Genomic DNA, 19885 nt, shown 5'->3' with positions numbered 1-19885 from the left:
ATCGGTTAGGTATTACAGTAATATTTAAACGGGAGAATAAATAAAATAAAACTTGAAAATCAATAATGTTGTTATGAAAAAGTGGTTAAAAAAAAAAAAAAAAAAAATTCAACGATTATATAGAAAAGTTTGATGATTTTTTTTTCTGAATCATCGACGATCTATTTAACCAATGAAATTGTATTTGCAGGAGGGAAAAAATGAAAAAAAAAAAAAAAAAAAAAAAAACAAGCAATCCAAAATACGACGAGAAAAAGAGAAGAGAAAGAATTTATCGTCAAAGATAAATGAATTTAATAGATAAGAAGCAGAGCGTAAGATTGAAAAAGTGACTTTATTTTGAGTCGCGATAAAAAGTAAAGGAATAAGTTGAAGGAAAGTGACAGCGATAGAAAATATTTAAATAAAAACTTGCATTTTTGAACTCGGGTTGTACGTTTGCGATTCAAATTTATCTACCCGATCATGGTTCATGGCAAGCAACTCTCTCTTCAACGTTTTTATTCGCGATCCGAACTCCCGACTCCTTACTACCCCCCCCCCCCCCCCCCTCCCCCCTGCAACATCTCTTATCCTCCCCACCATTCCCCGTTCCACCTTCTTCGGGTGTTATTTTTACTTTTATCAAACCGAGCTTATCTAGAGCTTCGTGCTGATGATGCTGCTGTTGGTGCTGCTGGTGCTGGTCGCTTGACGGTGGCAAAAAATTGCTCGATTATTCTGGTGCAGTTGTCGTTGCGGTGACCCTTAAATGCGACTAGTTATGGGACTGATTGTGAGTGACGTTAGGAATAAAGATCTAAGGGAAGAGAAAAAAGATTGGAATGATATTTGCGAGAGTCGTCTTCACGTGGTTGAAATATTGATTGAAAAATTGAGAAAACGAAGAAGAGGAAGAAAGAGAGAAAACGGAAAAGGTTATAGAAAAAAGAAAGAAAAAAAGAAGAGAAAATATTTATTTTATTTATTTATTTTATCTCTTTGTTGAGTCAGATGCATGTGAGAAAAAAGGAAAGAAAGAAAGAAAAAAAGAAGGGAAAAAAAGAAAGATGAAATGATTATTTTGTTTTTCGTTTTCCGTTTTCTTTCTCATCAAGCTATCCAATAGAACCAGACAACTTGCATACTCGGAATGAAATTTTGTCGTAATTAATAAAATCCGACCAAACATCATTTTCACACGAGCAAAAAGTTTAGTTGATTTTCGAGTGCGCTGAAATCGAAATGTTTTGGTAATGTTTGAGATAAGGTTTGGCAACACAATTCCATAGATTTTATTGCGATTGCGAAAGCAGATCTAGACAGTGGAATCATTTTGTGAAGATTGAAAAATGGTTGTTTAATTGTTGGAACTAAAAAAAAATTATCGTTCGACTGTAATTTATGCTACACGAATCAAGTGTCACGTCGATACATCGACAAAGAAATATTTCATTATGAATCGACAGGCTGATTCAATGGTATTGGATCAGGAATGATTTAGTTCCGCTGATTGTGCTAAACAGATTCCTGGAGTTCCTCCTAATAACTGCTCATCTTATTTCTCTTGCCGGAAGGGATTTTTCACACGTCACGAAGAGTATTTTGCCACTTGATAAATAAATTTTTTTTTTTGTAGAATTACAATGCAACATATTATTTGATATAGCGGTAATCGATTAGTAGATCTCATGATTTCGGAAATTTGACTAATCTTTATCCACCGAATAGATTTTGTGGACTGTATGAAGCGATTTTGTTGAATCTACCAGAGATTATTCAATATTCTGATAATACTATGAAAAAATGATTATTTCATTAAATTGAATGAAGTAAAATCGAGATTTCCTATTTATAAGTAGATTTTATTCAATTGAATTTTTTTTTACGATTTCAAAACAATTATTATTTCATTATTAACTTTGGTATTTCAAACGAAACATCGCGTTTTCACTAGAAAATATTTTACAAAATGTCTTTAAAAATTAGCTTTTTCTAACCGAAAGCGTGAAAATTATAAAATAATCATGAAACTGTTGAACACTTTGCACTAGTTGCAAATTTTCGTATTTGCCTTTTTTTTTTTTTTTTGTGTCTTCCACTTGTTTTCCGCAGAAGAGCAGAAAATTGCATGATATGATGATAATGATAATAATAATAATAATAATAATAATAATATTGTATTGACAATTATTGCAAATTTATTCCAGCATTGCCATATATAAAGAATGCTCTCTCAGCGCCTCTCCCCCCCCCCTCTCTCTCTTTTCTCTCTCTCTCTACTTATTTTTCACTCTTCGTTTTACTCATCATGCCTCCCATCCTCCTCCGCAATGACCTTGGCCGCTTATTACGAACGATCAATTACTTTTCTGCCGCTTTTTATAAACACGCGTGCGTTCTTTCTTTTTCTTTTTTTTTTTTTTTTTTTTTCCTACCTTGTTGCGTATGTGTGTACGTAATAACAAGTATGATATATATATATACGTGTGGCCCGTTGCATAATAGCTGTGAATTTTTTATTCCTCGTTTCTTTCTTTCGTTCTTTCTTTTTTTTTTTCACTTTCAATCGGGGGTTTTTTTTTTGTTGATGTTTTTTTTTTTTTTTTCGTCATCATTATCCTCACTATTCGTAGGCGAGGAAGCAGCAGCTTGTAGTAGGTATGCATAGTTTATACTTTCGGCGTTGGAGGAAGGAGAGGAATGTTGACCTGTTCGTGTCTTTTTTTCTTCTTATTCTTTTTTTTTTTTTTTTCTCTCTACTCTCAAAGCCTCTATCGTTACCTATTTCTATATTCTTACGTATATTTAAAAATTAATTAGAATCGAATAGTAGAAATAATGAAGAAATTTCTTCTGTTATCATATAATTAATGACGAAGTTCTTCGACGATGCAGCCAATCCTTGCTGATATACATATATATATATATATATATATATATATATATATATACGCACACCGATTATTCTTATTATTTACTTTTAATTGTCAAGCAGAGAGAGAGATAGAGAGAGAGAGAGAGAGAGAGATTGCAAATGTTATACAAACATCATCCAATCCACCTACCTGAGCACACTTAAATGACAAACTCTTTAAAGTTTCGTGTTTGTATGACTGTACAACCTTCACGGTCACGTGGTTCCTCCTCCCTCTTCTCCTCTTTTCCCTTCTTCCCTCCTTATTTAACTCTAGCAATTTTTCCCTTTTCTTTCTTTCTATCGTAGTCATCGTATTTGCCAAAAAAAAAAAAAAAGAAAGACAAACCAATCACACAACGAACTGTATATATATATATATATATATATATATATATATATATATGTGAATACAGAATAACTTTTAGCGACTCATTTATCCAACCTTTGCAGCGTATTCTTTCAGCTTACATATATCAGTCTTATTATCGTTTTAATGTGAGTTTTTTTTTCTCTTCATCTTTTTCTGCTGCTATGTTACTTTATTATTCATTGCCGTAATCATTATTCACGAATTGTTGTTATTCTACTCCCTGATATCACTGACTGTTGTACGTGTACGTACGTATTTTATATACGCGATTGAATTTTTCTTCTTCTTTTTTTCGTACGATATCACAATACGTATGAAGAGAAAAATGATACATTGAGAGCAGAAAATTATTTGACGACGTGCGGATGATTTTTGTAGAACGATTCGTAACGAATTAAAAGATTGATAGAATGAATGTATTAGAATATTAGTTATACGTAGACTTGTGTATAATTTATTTATTTAACGGAGGGGGGGGGGGGGGGGGAGGTTGAAGTTGCGAATTTGAAAGAAAAGTTTCGAATTGTTCGGTGGAGAAAGTTAAAGCGAAGATATCAGACTTTGAAGAAACTACAGTGTTTCGAATCGTCGAAAAGACGAAGGCTAAAAGTTTCGAAATACAAGATTTTGAAAATTTAAGTTACGATTTCGAAAGTTGCTTACGAACTTTATAGAAATATGGAAAAATGAAGAACAAAGAAAGATCAAAGTGGCGGAATTTTATCGAGACAGAAATTCACGGTGATGAAAATCCTTCGATAATTCGGAATATCGATGATCCAGAATTTTTGATTCCCTCATTTTCGCACTTTCGAAACTTTGAACGATTCGAAATTTTTTATATTTCGCCAAAGTTTGATTTCTTTTACTTTAACTTTCGGAACTATTCGAATTCAGAATTTCGAATTTTTTTTTTTTTTTTCTTTACAAATTCAAGCTCAAATAACTTCTCGACGGAGATAATAATCATCCTTAAGTCGATGAAAACGAAAAGAGACGCGATAACCGCTTGCAGCCTTGATCGCAACTCCTCGTCGATCCTGCGCCGTCGTCTTTAAGCCATCCTTGAGGCTGGGCTGTACGTTTCCGAGGATCGAAGTTCAGGGTCAGACCCGAGAGAATTCGCGGTCCCGAAGCGACGCCGCGCCGAGGAGAAAATCCCGCGCTATTTCACTACCTCGTGGTATTATTTAAATTGCAGGATAGACTCCTTGGAGGCGGAAAAAGGAAGAAATCGAACCCCGACATTTTTTTTTTTTTTTTTTTTTTTTCATTTTTTTTCATTTTTCACAATTTTTCCTTCCTTTAACTTCATCGAGAAATTTTTTCATCCGTTGGAAAAAATTAACGTCAGGTTTTCACCTTGTAATCGGAAGATCTGGCGTCTCGTTTTGCAGTTATTATTATTATTATTATTATAATTATCAGGGATAAGTCTGGGAAATTTTTTAATTTTTTCGTCTTACGAAAAGAGAAAGAATTGTACTAATTATTTTTTTGTTTGTTTTTGCACAAAATCAATATTTCTCGAAGTCAACGAAATCGCCTTTGCACTGAATTTGAATTCGATAAATATCTTCGAAAATTTCACTGACAAATTATTCATGTTTTTCAAATTCTCTTGCACACTCCGTCGTCATCCGCACGTGCTTGCTCGATCGCTTACTTCAACGCCTTCTGTACCGAATAGTTATTCTTCCAGGTCGTTAAACCAGAATTAACATTTGCGTCAAGGACTTCCTTATACACATACCTATATACATATATATATATATATATATATATATATATATATACATGGATTGCATATATCGCGGATCATTATAGTTTCTGTGTCACAGTCAGTCAGTCAGTCAGTCAGTCTATTTATTTATTTGTCCGTTTCACTCTCTCGCACTCCTTTCTTAATCTTCCTTTTTACGGCACATATTTCGCTTTTTTTTTTTTTTTTTTTTTTTTTTTTATACATATAACGTAAAATGCATTATTTATGCATGCATGGATATGTGCCACTGATTATATATATCCCATCCATTATAAATATATTGTGTGAGCGGATACCGAATGTGGCACGTGCGTTTTTTTCTCATAGTGTTCTTCGACTACTTCGTAAAAAAAATTTTTTTTCCCATCCCTTTCTCACTCATTTCATGATTCGCTTAATCCCCTCCCCCAATTTCCGGTTACGATGTTATTCGTTTTATATTGGAAGAATATTTCCAATGTTTCCGAATTCTTTTTTTCTTTTCTTTCTTTTCTTTTCTTACTTTCGTTTTCACCCGCACCTTATGACTTTTTTTCTTTCTCAATTTTCTAATTTTTCGTATAATGTTTCGTTGAGGATCTTTTTACGGAATATATATATATATATATATAAGATCCTAACGAAATATTATACGAAAAATTAGAAAATTGAAAAAGAAATAAGTATATATATATATATATATATATGAATGAAAACGAAATGAAAATAATAACCTTGAATCACGACAGGCATAGTATTGGAAAGAAAAAACAAAGAAACAAAAAGAAGAAAAAATACTGCCAACGCTGGGTATAAATTTTTTTGCAATTTTAGTCTCGTTTTATAATTTTATTTGTTTTTTTTTATTTTTCTTTTACTTCTTCCTTCATCCTTGAATTGCGTCATCAAATGCGCAAGTCCGTATCCACAATAAGAAGAAAAATATCGCGTTTACAACTGTACGTTGTGGGTATACAGAAATGGTTAAATCAAATAAATAAATAAATAAACAAACAAATAAAGAAAGAAAGAAAGAAAAAAAGAAAGAAAAAAGTCGAAACAACCTTGAAGGGGAAACAAACAGTTGAATAAATTTTACTTGGTCAGGTGATATGATATGATGCCGTGACTAACTTCTCAAACGCCGGCCTTCACACTATAACCTAAAGTCCGCAAGTATATATATATATAAACATTTATATATTATATTCATCTATCTGTATAAGGCGATGGCGAGAGAGAGAGAGAGAGAGAGCGAGAGGGGGGGGGGGGGAGAGGGAGAGGAGGTTACGCATGCGGAACACGACGACACAGTGGCTTACTGCTTACTCGTACTTTACACTTGCGAATTCATAACGGGCTGTTTGCCGAAATTCATGCTAATGCGAAAGCACCGGCAGAGCCTGACTTCGTGCCTCCCCCTGGCTGGCTGCCTGCCTGCCTGTGCCTGCCTGCCTTATTTCTTTACTTGTGCGAAAAATTTCTGCATGCCGATCTCTTATACGCGCGCTGACCGTTCCGTCTCTCATTATTAACATTCATGAACTTATCCAAACGCTGTTGCTTCTTATTCTTCTTCTTCTTCTTCATTTTCTTCGTCTTCATTTCTTTTTTTCTTTTATCCATGAATTGTCAGTCTATTTATATATAAAAATATAAAAAAAATTGATATAAAATAAGTAGTTATTAACACTTACTGACCACTATGACTCAAACTGTTAGTGATGGAAAAAAAAAAAAAAAAAAAAAAATCGGCTGTACAATAATACCGAGGGGTTTGTAATTTTCTAAAACGATTTCGTGTAAACGCGACTAGATTGTATTTTACAGTTTAACCCAAAGTGCGTCGTCACACGTCGTGGAATAACGCAATTACCGAACCCCGACACCGGACACCCCGCTAATTTTTTATTAAACAATAATCGTAACTACTCGGAGATGCTTCTATCTCTTTATCTTTCTCTCTCTCTGTCTCTCTCTCTCTCTCTCCCCCTCCCTCTCCCTCCCAAATAGCGGTGGTCGGTGATGTTACAACCGCACGGTCATGTCATTCCGGAAGAGAGGAAATAAAGGGAGCAGAGAAAGGGAATCGCAATTTCGTTAATCGGTCACACAGGAGAAAGTAATTCTATATTATATATATATATATATGTATTACATTTTATATGGGTTACGCGCACGCGATGAGGTTAAAGTCGTCTTGTTTGGTGCGAAACGAAATGTCGTAGTGAGAAAAATGACGATTTAGAAAATTTATAGGGTAGGGGTGAAAAATATTAGAATTAGCGCCGATAGATGGATGCGAGAAAAATTTAAACGTGGAATTTTCAAATACGCTATAATCTAATTCTGTACAATTATCGATGAATTGTTATTACGTGGAAAGTCGAATTGTTAATAAAAAAATAATGAAAATATAGAATGTCAAAATAAGGAAAATACAGAATTGTCAAAATATAGAATTTTTATACGATTCTACCATATATATACTTTCCGCGACACCGTAAAAATGTAAAAGTTCTCACACTTTTTATTTTCTTCTACACTTTTACGGTGTCTCGAAAAAACCGGTTTTTCCGGTTTTCGCCACCGTGCTTTTTTTTCCTTCCTTCTTTCTGTGTTTTTTTTTTTTTTTTTTTCTACTTCATTCTTGCCGATTCCAAGGGGGGGAAAAAAAAAAAAAAAAAAAGAGACAAATCGGAAGAAACGTTGCAATTCCTGATTGCAAATGCAGCTGCGTGCCTGTAAATCGCGTTGCTTTCTACGCCACGATTCGTTGATGATGATAATAAGGGAGGCCCGAAGGGAGGAAGGACGGAAAGCCATCGGCCAAAGCCAAAGCCAAAGCCAAAGCCACACGTTGGCATTGCCATTGACAATGATAAACAACAAGTCGGTATTTCCCTTTGTTGCGTTACGTTTCTACAGTGAATAGAAAGCCTTGTTGTATACCTACTACCTTCATTCTAACCCGCGGGTGTCGGGGGGGGGGAGGGGGGGGGGCAGAATATTCAAGTTTCGCGTCTACAAGGAACAATATTCACGTGTATATATATATATATATATATATATATACATATATATAATAAATTATGCAACGTTCTTCGTTGTATCGGGTATATATTCACCCACACACACGTACGCACAGTATATGTATTGTTATTATTATTGTTATGTAACACACGAATCTTAATTGTTACAAGAGGAACAAATTCCACCGAGACTTGACGGAATTCTGTTTCACCTCTTGTCTCTTGTCTTCTTCTCTTTTCTCGTTTAGTTGTAAATCGAAACTATGTATGTTCTTGAATTTTTAAACGTTTACTTTGGTTTGTTTACTTATTTATGTACTACACGATGACGTGGTATATTATATTATATATAGGTATACCAGTGAGGGACGTTGATTGAGATCAATTCCTTGGGTACATTATATTATAAATGAATGAATTAATGAATGAGTGAAATGTCGGGTTAAAGTTCGTAAGATATTCAAATGTGTTAATTAAACAATGAAAAGGAAAAAAAAAAAAAAAAAAAAAATGGTACATATACCGAAATCATTCTTCCGATGAAACTTTGGAATCACTTGATACGAACGCCAGTGTTTTTATCGCGCATTCTATTATAATTGAAATTTAAAAAAGTTTTGCCAAAGTACAGAGTTTCTTCCCAAAGTTATACAATAAAATTAAGCATATACACGGACTCAACTCAAACCCCTCCCATCCCTCGATATTTCACTTTTCTCATTATTTTTTAACACCCGTGAGCAGGTTTTTCTTTTGTTTTTTCTTCTCGCGATTAATTTAATAAGGATTTACGATGACAACGAGAAAATTGATTCGAGGGAAAACTTACTACTGTTTTGGGTATTGTTCATTTGTGTTTTTGTTTGTAAGATCGATTTTTTCGTAAATATGTTTGGGAAAAATTTCAGTGCTGGTTGACAAGTTTCTTTGTGTCAGAGTTGAATCGATAAGGAATTCAAGTTACTTCGTTACGTTTATTTTCACTTTCGATTTATCAAAAAACGCTATTATTCTGCTCTTGTCACCGTTGTGCCAATGTCGAAAAAATCATATTGTATATACCGGGTGTCCCGGACTACCCGTCCACCTCTTCTTGAATCTAGAATCCGACTCCGTCATAAAAATTAATATCTGTGTCGTGTGATTTGAAAAAAAAAAAAAAAAAAAAAAAAAAAATGGACTTCCGGTTTAAAAAAACACATATCCGGTCTGCACCGGAGGTCGTCAATATCGTCATTCAATAGGGCAGGCCCGATATAGCTATACTGGGTTTTAAAATTTTCGAAAAAATCAGTTCTCCAGATTATAAAATAAAATCGTTGAATGGTTATGGATTTTTTTTGTTTGTTTTATGCTGAATGCTCGTAGATCGGTTTTAAATGTGCAAAAGCAAAAGAATCGCTAATTTTTCAAATTTTTATTTCGAACCCCGAGTGGTTCTTTGGTGGCTTTTTTTTGTTTTGTACGAATTCAATTCTTGAGCATTAGAATGAAACTCTGAGAGCACATCGTTTGCCTGTAGAATCTAAAATAAAGACATTTCGAAATACGAAACGTCGGAGATTGAAAAAAATTTATAAAAATACAACGTAAATACGTTGTAGAGCTTGAGAAATGATTGAAAAATAATATGCTCAATTGAAACACCATCGATTCGTATTCAATATACGACTTACGGGGAGACTAAGGGTTGAGAATAAAAATCTGAAAATATTAGAAAGCAATTTTTTCGAAATTTTGAAACGATTTATTACTATGATAATTAATTTTATATCCTGACGATGACGATGAAAAATTGTCGTTTAGTAAGTATTTTACCATATACAATAGTCGTCTATTACGACGTGCATAATACAATATTATTAACGTGTAGTTATACACGTAATATTCACAATATTGTGACAATATTACAGTTGCTTTTTTTATACATATATATATATATAATATTAAATAACGTTGTTTGTCACTTCGGCTCTTAACATCGACGTACCTACGTACAAAAGTAAACGATATTTTTTTTTTCACTCAGCTGCAAATTGTGGAAAAGGTAATCCTCGTGTGTGACACGTGTATTTTCGTCATCAATCATTCGGTCTTAATTTGTTTATACATACACTGTATACATGTATGTGTATATGGATATGGATATGTATATATGACAGCTGATGTAATCAACGTCCACGTGTCCTCTGCCACCTGAACCATCATCACGCTTCGAAGTATAACAAATGATGTATTACATATCTATATATGTATATATATATATATATATATATATGTATGTATTTGTACTTTAACTAATTAATATTTATTACCATTTCGAGTTATGTTTGGAGTTTTGTTTTTTACTCCGTTCACGGAATTTTGCTCAATATTCCATTATAACGACGACATTAGAAACGCGATATGTGTTATATATATATATATATAAATATATGTGTATGCCGTCCAAGGAAAAGCCCTATTTAAACGAAACGGTGTCGGTCTGAAAGCGACAAATCCTCTTCCTTATTTCCCTCTCGCATATTTACAATGTCTGCCTGCAACGGTTCGAGGCGGCGGATTTCACTTTGTCGCGTATTTTTTAACCTCCGGTAAACGCAAATATATATATATGTATATACGTATGCATGTATGTATGTACGTACGTACGTACGTATGTACATGTAGGGGGAGATCCGGCAAAGTGCCTCGTACGATTTCCAGATGGAAACTCGGAAGTAGCAACCCCCGTCTGTACGAGAGACCCTCGCAAATGTCAGTACCAAAATTTTTGAGTCTTTGAACGTTCGTCGAAGAGAGACGGAGACAGAGAGAGAGAGAGAGAGAAAGAAAGAGAGAGACGTTGCAGAGTTTACCAGGATTTAATGTTTTACATTTCCTTTTTTTTTTTTTCCATTCTTTAATTATAACAAAACATGTAAATGATCAATTTCATCTAATTCTATTCAGCCTAGTTATTATTGCATTATGCATATTGATAAACATAAAAAAAAATTTCTTTAACCGGATGTCTCGGTATTTTCTATATTTGTTGTATGCTCGCAGAGTGTCTGTGTGTGTTTTTTTTTTTTTTATCACACTCCTAATTATCGTCGTCACGTTCTTCATATCACGCGTGTTGTAATTATTTAACTCATTAGTAGACTGACAATGAGACACATGATGCACGCACACACACACACACACACACACACACATGTATTACCTAGATTATACATATTGATATTATACATATGCAGGTTTGCAACGGATATATGTATACACAATATTCTGCATAATTTATAACCCACACGTGCAACTTCGTTCATTTTTAAATAACGTTATACTCGTGCATGTACGTTACATAACGTATGTGTGATTATATATATATATATAGATTTTGATCTTTTTTTTCTTACACACAGAAACGTAACTGTCACCTGTGTGATTTTCAAATTCATTTATATGCGGTCCGCGGTCGCTGCCGCCTTGCATTTACTTACGCTTCGAAATATTCTTCCTTCTGTTTTTTCTTTCTTTCTTTTTCTTTTTGAATTTTTTTTTTTTTTTTTTCTTCTCCTTGCACTCTTCTTCCCAGTTTCGGTCTGTTTGAAAACACTTTGTCGGGCGAGTTTTTGTAAACTACCCCGACGCTTATACGAGAATAATGTGTAATAAATGGAAAATGGAAAAACAAAGAGACGGAGATAAAAAAAAATTTAAGAATTGCATATATATATATATATATATATACATATATACATGTATCGTCGACGTCGAATCTTCTATACATTACGCTCGATGCATTTTATATCTACTTTGCAGTCTAGCTGGGTGCAGAATAGCGATAGAATTTTTTTCTGCGCTGCGAAACAATCGGTGTGTCTTGAATTGAGAGGAGAAAAATGTGCCCTCTTGATGGGATGATATGGAAGAGGGGGGTAAAAAAAAAGAAAACTGAGGAAGAAAAGCGGGAAAAAAACGGCATGAGATGTAATCTAGGCGCCTATAGGTGAGGGAGATAGGAGAGGATATAATTTCCTCTTAGATCTGATCTGATACCTGTTCTCACCTCCTTGTGCTTGTATTTTTTCTCTCTCTCTCTATCTTCTTGTTTTTTTTTACTTTCTCCAAACGAATGAGTTGTTGGCAAATTTTCGTTGCTCGGGTACTTGCGCGTAGTTACATTTTTTTTTTTTTTTCGCTCTCTTTCACCTGCAACTCGATATTACGGTATTAGAGCGGAAATGCCGTGGATAAAAGCTGCAGCTGTCATAGCATGGAACGATTTTTTTTTTCTCCTCAGTCTTATGATCTTTTCATTTTTCTTGTTCTTCTTTTTTTTTTTTGCTTTTTTTTTTTTTAATTTCGCGATCGTGTTGAGATGAAAAATCAAAAAACGTGGAGCAAAATAGAAAAGAAAAGAAGAGAAAACAAAATAAAAAAAGGAACTATTCGATGCAAAGTACGAGTATTGTAAAAGGAAAACAGATTCTCTTACAAACCCTTGTGCAAAAATGAATCTTTTCATTAATTCTTCTTGATCTTATTTTTCTTCTTTTTCTGCTAAAAAAAAAAAAAAAAACCGAGCATTAACAGTCTTTCATATTCAAATTTGAAATCAAACTTTAATGTGAGAAATTGGTTTTTTTTTTCAAGGTAACGAAACGAAAGGCGGGGTTAAAATTCCGAATTTAAAAAGTTTTGAAAGTGCCAAATTCCGAACTTTTTGATGGCGAAACTTGAAGTAAAGAAGAAGAAAAAGAAATTTCAAACTTTCGGAATTTCCATATTTTTTACGCTTAACATCCTGATCATTCTGATTTTTGGTTCTTCCGATTTTTCTTACCCACTAGTTGAGTAAACTAAGCTGTGTGAGTGTATTTTCATTTTACGAATTTTCCTCTATAAAAACTTTACTTTTCGCAATTTTTCTCTCTCGTAATTTGAAATTTCGGAACTTTGAGCCGTCGATTTTCGAACCATTCGAAACCTGGTCGTTTCTTCAAAATTTAATTTCTTCACTTTAACTTTAGCTACTAAATAATTTTAATAAATTCTAAAATCAAGCGTTTTGCAAATTTTCAAATTCGGAACTCCAACCCTCACGCCTCATGAAAATTTCAATCGAACATAAGGCTAATCAAGATATCTAAACGAATCAAGACACTTGTTGACCTAAGATGAAAAAAATTTAGCATTAAAATTGTGTTTTGGCTTCTGAAGAATCTAAAAACGTCGTAGAATATATAATATAATAATATATAGATCTATATAGTATATAGATTACATAAAGACAAACCTTTTGCTTTTTTGCGCAGCAGTGTCACGATATATCCATATACAATTATACATATATGTTATATATAGCAAAGCGGACTGTTCTCTCGCAACCCCGATATTACACATGGTGAGTCAGTCACTGGGTTAGTTATCCTGCCGATGACGTCATCGCTAAGGATTTTCAATGTCGCACTATTGCGAAAACTTATCGCAGTGTCACAATCACGTACGGATTGTATATATATATATATATAGATATATGTGTGTGTAAACGTGTGAATGTATTTTTTCTTTTGATTTTTTTTGAATCGAAAATTGCAGAGATGGAATTGATCAGATGGAAAAAAAAAAAAAAAAAAAAAAATGCGACGGTGGTGAGATTAAGCAATTTTTAAAATTGGTTGAAAAATAAATTGTGAAGGAATAAAGAGGAACAGAAATAGAGAAAAAGAGAGGATGAAAAGATAATGGCGAAATTATCACTGTATGCTCGATTCTCTAATGGTCGGGACCACCTTGAACGTTTCGATTAAATCGAACGGAGCGTGATCTGTGGGCAAGGTCTATTCTCATGCATGCACTGATGATAATCATCTCGATGGCTCTAGGTATGAATTTGAATAGTGTGTGTGTCTGTGTGTTTTTTTTTTTTTTGTATTAATTTTTTGTCTCTCGTTTTTCCTTATTATCATAATCGTTGACATTATTTTCTTTTTCATACTAAATAAGGTTTGGCTATTTTGGCGATACGCGTATATTTATATACACAACGATTGTGTTAATTGGGAATAAATTACTATTGGAAAATGCGGTCGAACGATGTTGTGCACCGTAATTATTGGGAATAAAAATCATTAGTGACAAAAAGTTTTTATTTTTAACACAGAAAAGACACGACTATAAGGTGAAGAGAAATTTTTTAATACCTTTGTTACGTTTTGAACATAGGTAGAATGAAAGAAAAAAAAAAAGAAAACAAACAATTCTCCAAAGTTGTTTCACTTCGTTAAAATCGTCTCGTCTCGTCTTTTTTTATTTTTTTTTTATTCGGTTTTGATTTTCTCTGTTTTTATACTTTAAATCTTCGAGATAACTAAATTATTTTGCTGAGTCAACTTTCGTAACTAGATACAGTATATATGTATAGTGTACGGTTTTTGGGGGTTGCTGATTTTGAAAATTCGACATTGTGGATTCAATATGGCGCAGGAAAATTTCAAACTCTATGGAATACGGTCGAAAAACTTTATGCACAAGAAGATAAAAAAAAAAAAAAAAAGAACGTGGGCAAAACTTTTTCTCCGGATTCGATCGGATTCTAAATTCTCGTACGCCGTATTGGATCTCCTCCATCATTTCAGAATTTTTGAAATCTGTTGAAGAAAAAAAAAAAAAAAAAATGCGATGAAAAATAAGAGTTTTATCGGCAGGCGTTAACTCGGCTTGTGTCTCTGAAATTTTTTTTTCACTCATTTTACCGCCGTCGCGACGCCATCCCGCGGCAAATGAAACCCACCCTCCCCTCTTATCCCATATACACGGTGTCCCATGACAGTATCAGGTATAGTCAGTGCGGCTCGTATACTCTGTGCACGATTTCGAAGGAGAACCGGTCCTCTGCATCAAGCTTTGCCGTTCCTTTACTTCTTCCAAGTCTCTTCTGTTTAACGCTCTCAAATTCATCCGTTTAGTTTCAATCGATCAACCTGATCTATTCCAGACTCACTCAGGGTGGCCACACATCTGCAAAACCAGGAAAACCTGGAAATGTCAAGGTATTTAAAAGGGGTCATTAAATACCTGAAATTGTCAGGGGATTTTTAATTTGGTCATCGAAAAAAGAACTGAAAATTTCACTTTTCTATAATCGGGGAATTGGAAATAATTTTTTTTTAGATAATTTTTTTTGTCGACTTTTTTTTCTGTCGAGTAAACAAATTCGCTAAAAACTGACCTTTTTTTGCTCTTTCCTTTTTTTTTTTTTTGTCTCTATTTTCTCATTCGGTCAAGACTGATCGAAAATTCAAATTTACCGAACCGTCGAAATTTCGAAAGTTTTCCTTTTTCCTTTTTTCAATCCACCATCGATGCAAATAAATATTCTTTGTTTTTCTTCTTTGCTTGTTTTTCAATGGAGAAAAAACAAAAAACAAAAAAAAACAAAAAATAAACGAATCATTCGGTGTCAGTGAAAATCTGTACTTTCCGATAAAAAAAAAAACTTTGGTAAAAAACTTTTTCAATCGATCGACGGTGATACTGCAAGTTAGAAAATATTGCGATTGGCAATTTTGTATTTATTTATTACGTTTTTTTTCCTTCTCATCGCAATATCATCACACTTCGCATTAAGCACGCGAATACCGAATCGCTACGCTGCTGCGGCAGATGAAATGCATGCAGTCGGTGTGTGTCGGTCGGTCGGTAGGTCGGAATGACGAAGGGACGCGAAGGGTGGAGGGAAGGGAGGGAGGGAGGGAGGGGGGGAGGGAGGGAGGGAGGGAGAACGAAGGGGTGGAGGAATATTTTACCCCGCTGCAACTCGGAGCTCGCGCTGCCGTAAGACTCGGAAGTTCTTATTTCCAGAGGACGTTTCAAGGTTAGATAATAACCCTCTTCCTCTCTCTTCTCTCCTCACCCCTCTTCTCACCTTCGTCCCTTCCATTCCCTTCCCTTCCATTCCATTCCTTTCCGTTCCATTCCATTCTTCCTTTTGCCTTCCACTTCTCACTCGGTTGTCTCGCTCCTTCTTCTTTTTCCCGTTTCTTTTCTCCTTTTCTCTCTCTCTCTCTCTCTCTCTTTCTCTCTCTATCTTTATCTTTATCTTCCTTGCCAAGCGGAGTTTGAGATCCGGATTCTGGCCAATCGGGTTTCGGACGCGATCCTCTGCATTCAACGAACCGGTTTTGCCAAAGGGTTCGTAAATTAAATAGAAATATTTATGTGTACAATTCTTACCGATATTTATTTGTACAAAATATTTATTATATTTTTAATTATATCTATAATATAATAAATATTATTCGTAACGATTTGCTTGCTTTGGTTTTTATCGATTTCCGATTGCTCTTTTTTTTTTTACATTCCTTTATCATCCTTGTCATCCTATCGAGAACGAATTATAACAACGAAGAATTTAAACTAATACACAAAATTACAGGATTAAGATCATTATTGTTATTATTATTATTATTATTATTATTGTTGTTGTTGTTGTTGTTGACGCCTGTTGATCAACCTGCAGACAAAACCGAAACAGCAAGTTTGCAAAGAAAAAAAAAATCAAAACGCATTATTAGGAGGAAAAAAAAAAAAAAAACTTGTATATACAAATTATTGTGTTCTTTGGTTGAACTATCGTCAATTTTTTCGTTGCATTCATATATATATATATATATATGTTGATTCGTAAATTAGTTGTTTGTATTTTGTATGATACGTTGGTTTTATGCATAACATGCATAATCTGTGTAACCATATATGTACATACATATCCAACGTATGTATATATACAGATTATTTGCAGGCGTTATATATTTCCTCGACCTTACTTGTGACATTGCCAAAAATAAAACTATAACTATAACTACAACTACAACTGTGTTATATATATGCATTATATATACTCGTAACTGGAGTGAGCAAGTGAGTAAGCGAGTAAGCGAGTAAGCGAGCGAGTAAATCAACGAGTGAGTGACGAATATGCTGCAACCGACTGCGAATGCATGCGTGTATATGATTATATACTATATACATATATATTATATATATATATATATATATATGCATGCATGCGCAAATGCAACGACGAAGGGGGACGAAACCACTCGAGGCCAAGGTGAAGGCCAAAATCGTTGTTACCGCTCGCCACTTCCTCTCCCTCCCTCTCTCTCTCCCTCCCTCCCTCTCTCTCTCTCTCTTGCTCACCCTCTTTCTCGCTTTCTCTCTTTCTCTTCCATTCGTCGTTCTCGATCCTCGTCGTTAGCCCCCGACGTTATCGGAGTGAAATGGATCTCACGTATCTACGGTTCAGAGAATCTTACCGAAGTTTGTAACGTTATCGTTAACGATTAATGCCGAGGGAGGGAAATAGAAAAAAAAAAAAAAAAAAAAAAAAAAAACAAACCTGTTGTTTCACGATTTTGGAATTTTCAGAAATTCAGCAATCCCGTAATAAAACGGAAACACAATCGCATTTCAAAATCTTCGTTCTATGACAGTCGCTGGAGAATAAAAAAAAATTTAACGCCTCCCCCCCCCCCCCCCAGGATTTTAATATTTAGAAAACTCGACTTTATTTCTGAATCATTCTTGCAAAATGGGTAAATTTTTATTTTCCATTACGATGTTTGCAGTTACGGGAATAAACTTGACGTATATATAAAAAAAAACGAAACTTTTTTTTTAAAACAGTCAAGTTTGCAAAATATATCGATTACTTGAGCGTTTCGCTTTGATGAAAAGAATTTGAAGACTTTTTTTAGTCAAAAGATTACGAATTTCATTTTCACAACTAATTTTTCAACGTTGAAGAAGAAAATTATAAAAAAAAAAAAAAAAAGAAAAGAAAAAAAAAGAAGAAGGAGAGGAAAAAGGTGTTTTTCACTTTAGCCCAGTCGATAAATCGATGTTGTTACACTCAGATTTTGGCATTTTGGCATACCAACGCGATGCAGACTTCCGGTATACTAAAGTGCCTGCGCATATACGCAGCAGCACTCGGAATGACGAGAGTGCGAATTTTTTTAAAAAACGCTTTCGACACTGGAGTCTCGAAAATTGAAATGTCGGCTGTTGACGTCTGCCATTAAAATGTCAGCATCTCACCCCCGAAAGAGCTTAAATTCTTCTTCGACTTCGTCTTCGTCTTCGTCTTCTTCTTCTTACCTACGCGTCAGCAAAACGGCGCTCACTTATAACCGAACACTTTTATGCACATTCTAGGCATATTAGTGTGTAATTTATACGTGTGTATTTAGGTTCGCGCATTTATTCCCTCGAGTTTTCCTAAATGTGGGTGTAAAACTGCTGAGATTGACGTGGCTGCTAAGTTAGCCGAATACCAAACTTTTAACCCGATTTTACTCCTCTCTCTCTCTCTCTCTCTTCTCTTCTCGTCTCTCTTTTTCTCTGCTTGTACAGTAATTTGAAACGTTCTCTATTCACTCTCGTATTAGCTGTAGGAGCTTTATAACTTTTAGGTAATTCCAGCCACGTATTTCAACGATTTTATTTACGCTTGACTTTCGCTTTTCGTTCTGTATTTTATTATATTTGCGTAATTTTTTTTTTTGCAACAAATTAATCTATTCAGATATTTTTATAAAATTTAAATATCTCAGGAAATTTGTGTTTATGTGTGTATGTATTAGGTTGACAGTTGAAAAAAGAAATTTTCATTCTCCGACTTGAAAAATCTTGAGTTTACCCTGAAAAGAAATGAAAAAAAAAAAAAAAAAAGATTCAATGCTCCGTCTCAATTATTAAGGGGTGCTGGCAGATTTAAAAAAAAATTCTATTTCATTTTTTTACTGTATATTTTGGGGTGGATGAGTGGACTCGGACACCCGGTATAATATGCATACGTGTACGTGTGTGTGTATATATATATTTATTATATATACATATACATATATCGGTGACGATAATGCAAGATAAAAGTGAAAACAACCGTTTGGTTTCTTCTTCTTCTTCTTCTTCTTCTTCATCATCATCATCATCATCATTTTTCTTTTTTCTTACTTATATTCTTATTGTTATTATCATTGTTCTTGTTCTCTCCATGCCATTTAAACGTGTCGTTACAGTAGGTACACAGGTTGTTGTGCTGCTTTCATAACAGCCCCATACACAGGTCGTTTTGTATTATTATTATTATAGTGTACTTCTATAGTTAGGTTAGGTCAGTTACGAGTCAGACGACTAAGCGGTGACTTCCCTCCCCCCCCCCCCCACCCCCCCCCCCCAATATTTCTTCCATGCAGACATAATATCGCGATTACTCCATTGTCACGATGTCACGCGCGTCTGACGTTTCTCCCATTTTTTTTCCTTCCTTTTCTCTCTCTCTCTCTCTCTCTCTCTCTCTCTCTCTCTCTCTCTCTCTCTCTCTCTCTCTCTCTCTCTCTCTCTTTTTTTTTTTTTTTCACTTCCGTCGCCGTCGTCTTTCCGATCTTCGCGTCGTCAAGGATTATCCAAACACACAACTGTATTTGAACGGTCAACTAGTCGGACCTTGTGATTCATCGTCGTCTTTTTCATTACGAAGTTGAGGAACAATCGAGTTTTTATCAACGAATCTTTTTCACATCGTGTCTTTTTTATTTATTTATTTTTTTTTACCTCTTTAAGTTTATACCCTCGTATTTTTCCTAATCGTTTCTCGATATTTTTATTATCTTTCAGGCAAAGCTGCGGAGCGAATGGAATCTTCTCAAGACGTCTCGACTTCAGAGCTTTCAACAGCCTACCGAGGACCAAACTCAACTCCTATCACATCAAGGTCAGTATTGTTGGATTTTTTTTTATTGTTATTCGTTGTTAAGAGATTCGATTAACTTTATTATACCTACTTG

The 19885-nt window shown here is 34.4% G+C and overlaps 1 protein-coding gene across 1 annotated transcript in view; it reads left to right on the top strand.

Annotated features, from left to right (window-relative positions):
• Positions 1–19885, top strand: part of LOC124407921 (headcase protein) — a 132758-nt gene that overhangs the window by 8208 nt on the left and 104665 nt on the right. Inside the window, exon 2 of the mRNA XM_046884535.1 lies at positions 19716–19812. Coding sequence (XP_046740491.1) covers positions 19716–19812 — 97 coding nt within the window. The remainder of the gene's footprint in view (positions 1–19715; positions 19813–19885) is intronic.

The sequence above is a fragment of the Diprion similis genome, chromosome 7 (assembly GCF_021155765.1).
Source record: "Diprion similis isolate iyDipSimi1 chromosome 7, iyDipSimi1.1, whole genome shotgun sequence".
In the NCBI taxonomy this organism is placed as follows: domain Eukaryota; kingdom Metazoa; phylum Arthropoda; class Insecta; order Hymenoptera; family Diprionidae; genus Diprion; species Diprion similis.
Note: the sequence above shows the minus strand (reverse complement) of the source record. Positions and strands in the feature narration are given on the sequence as shown.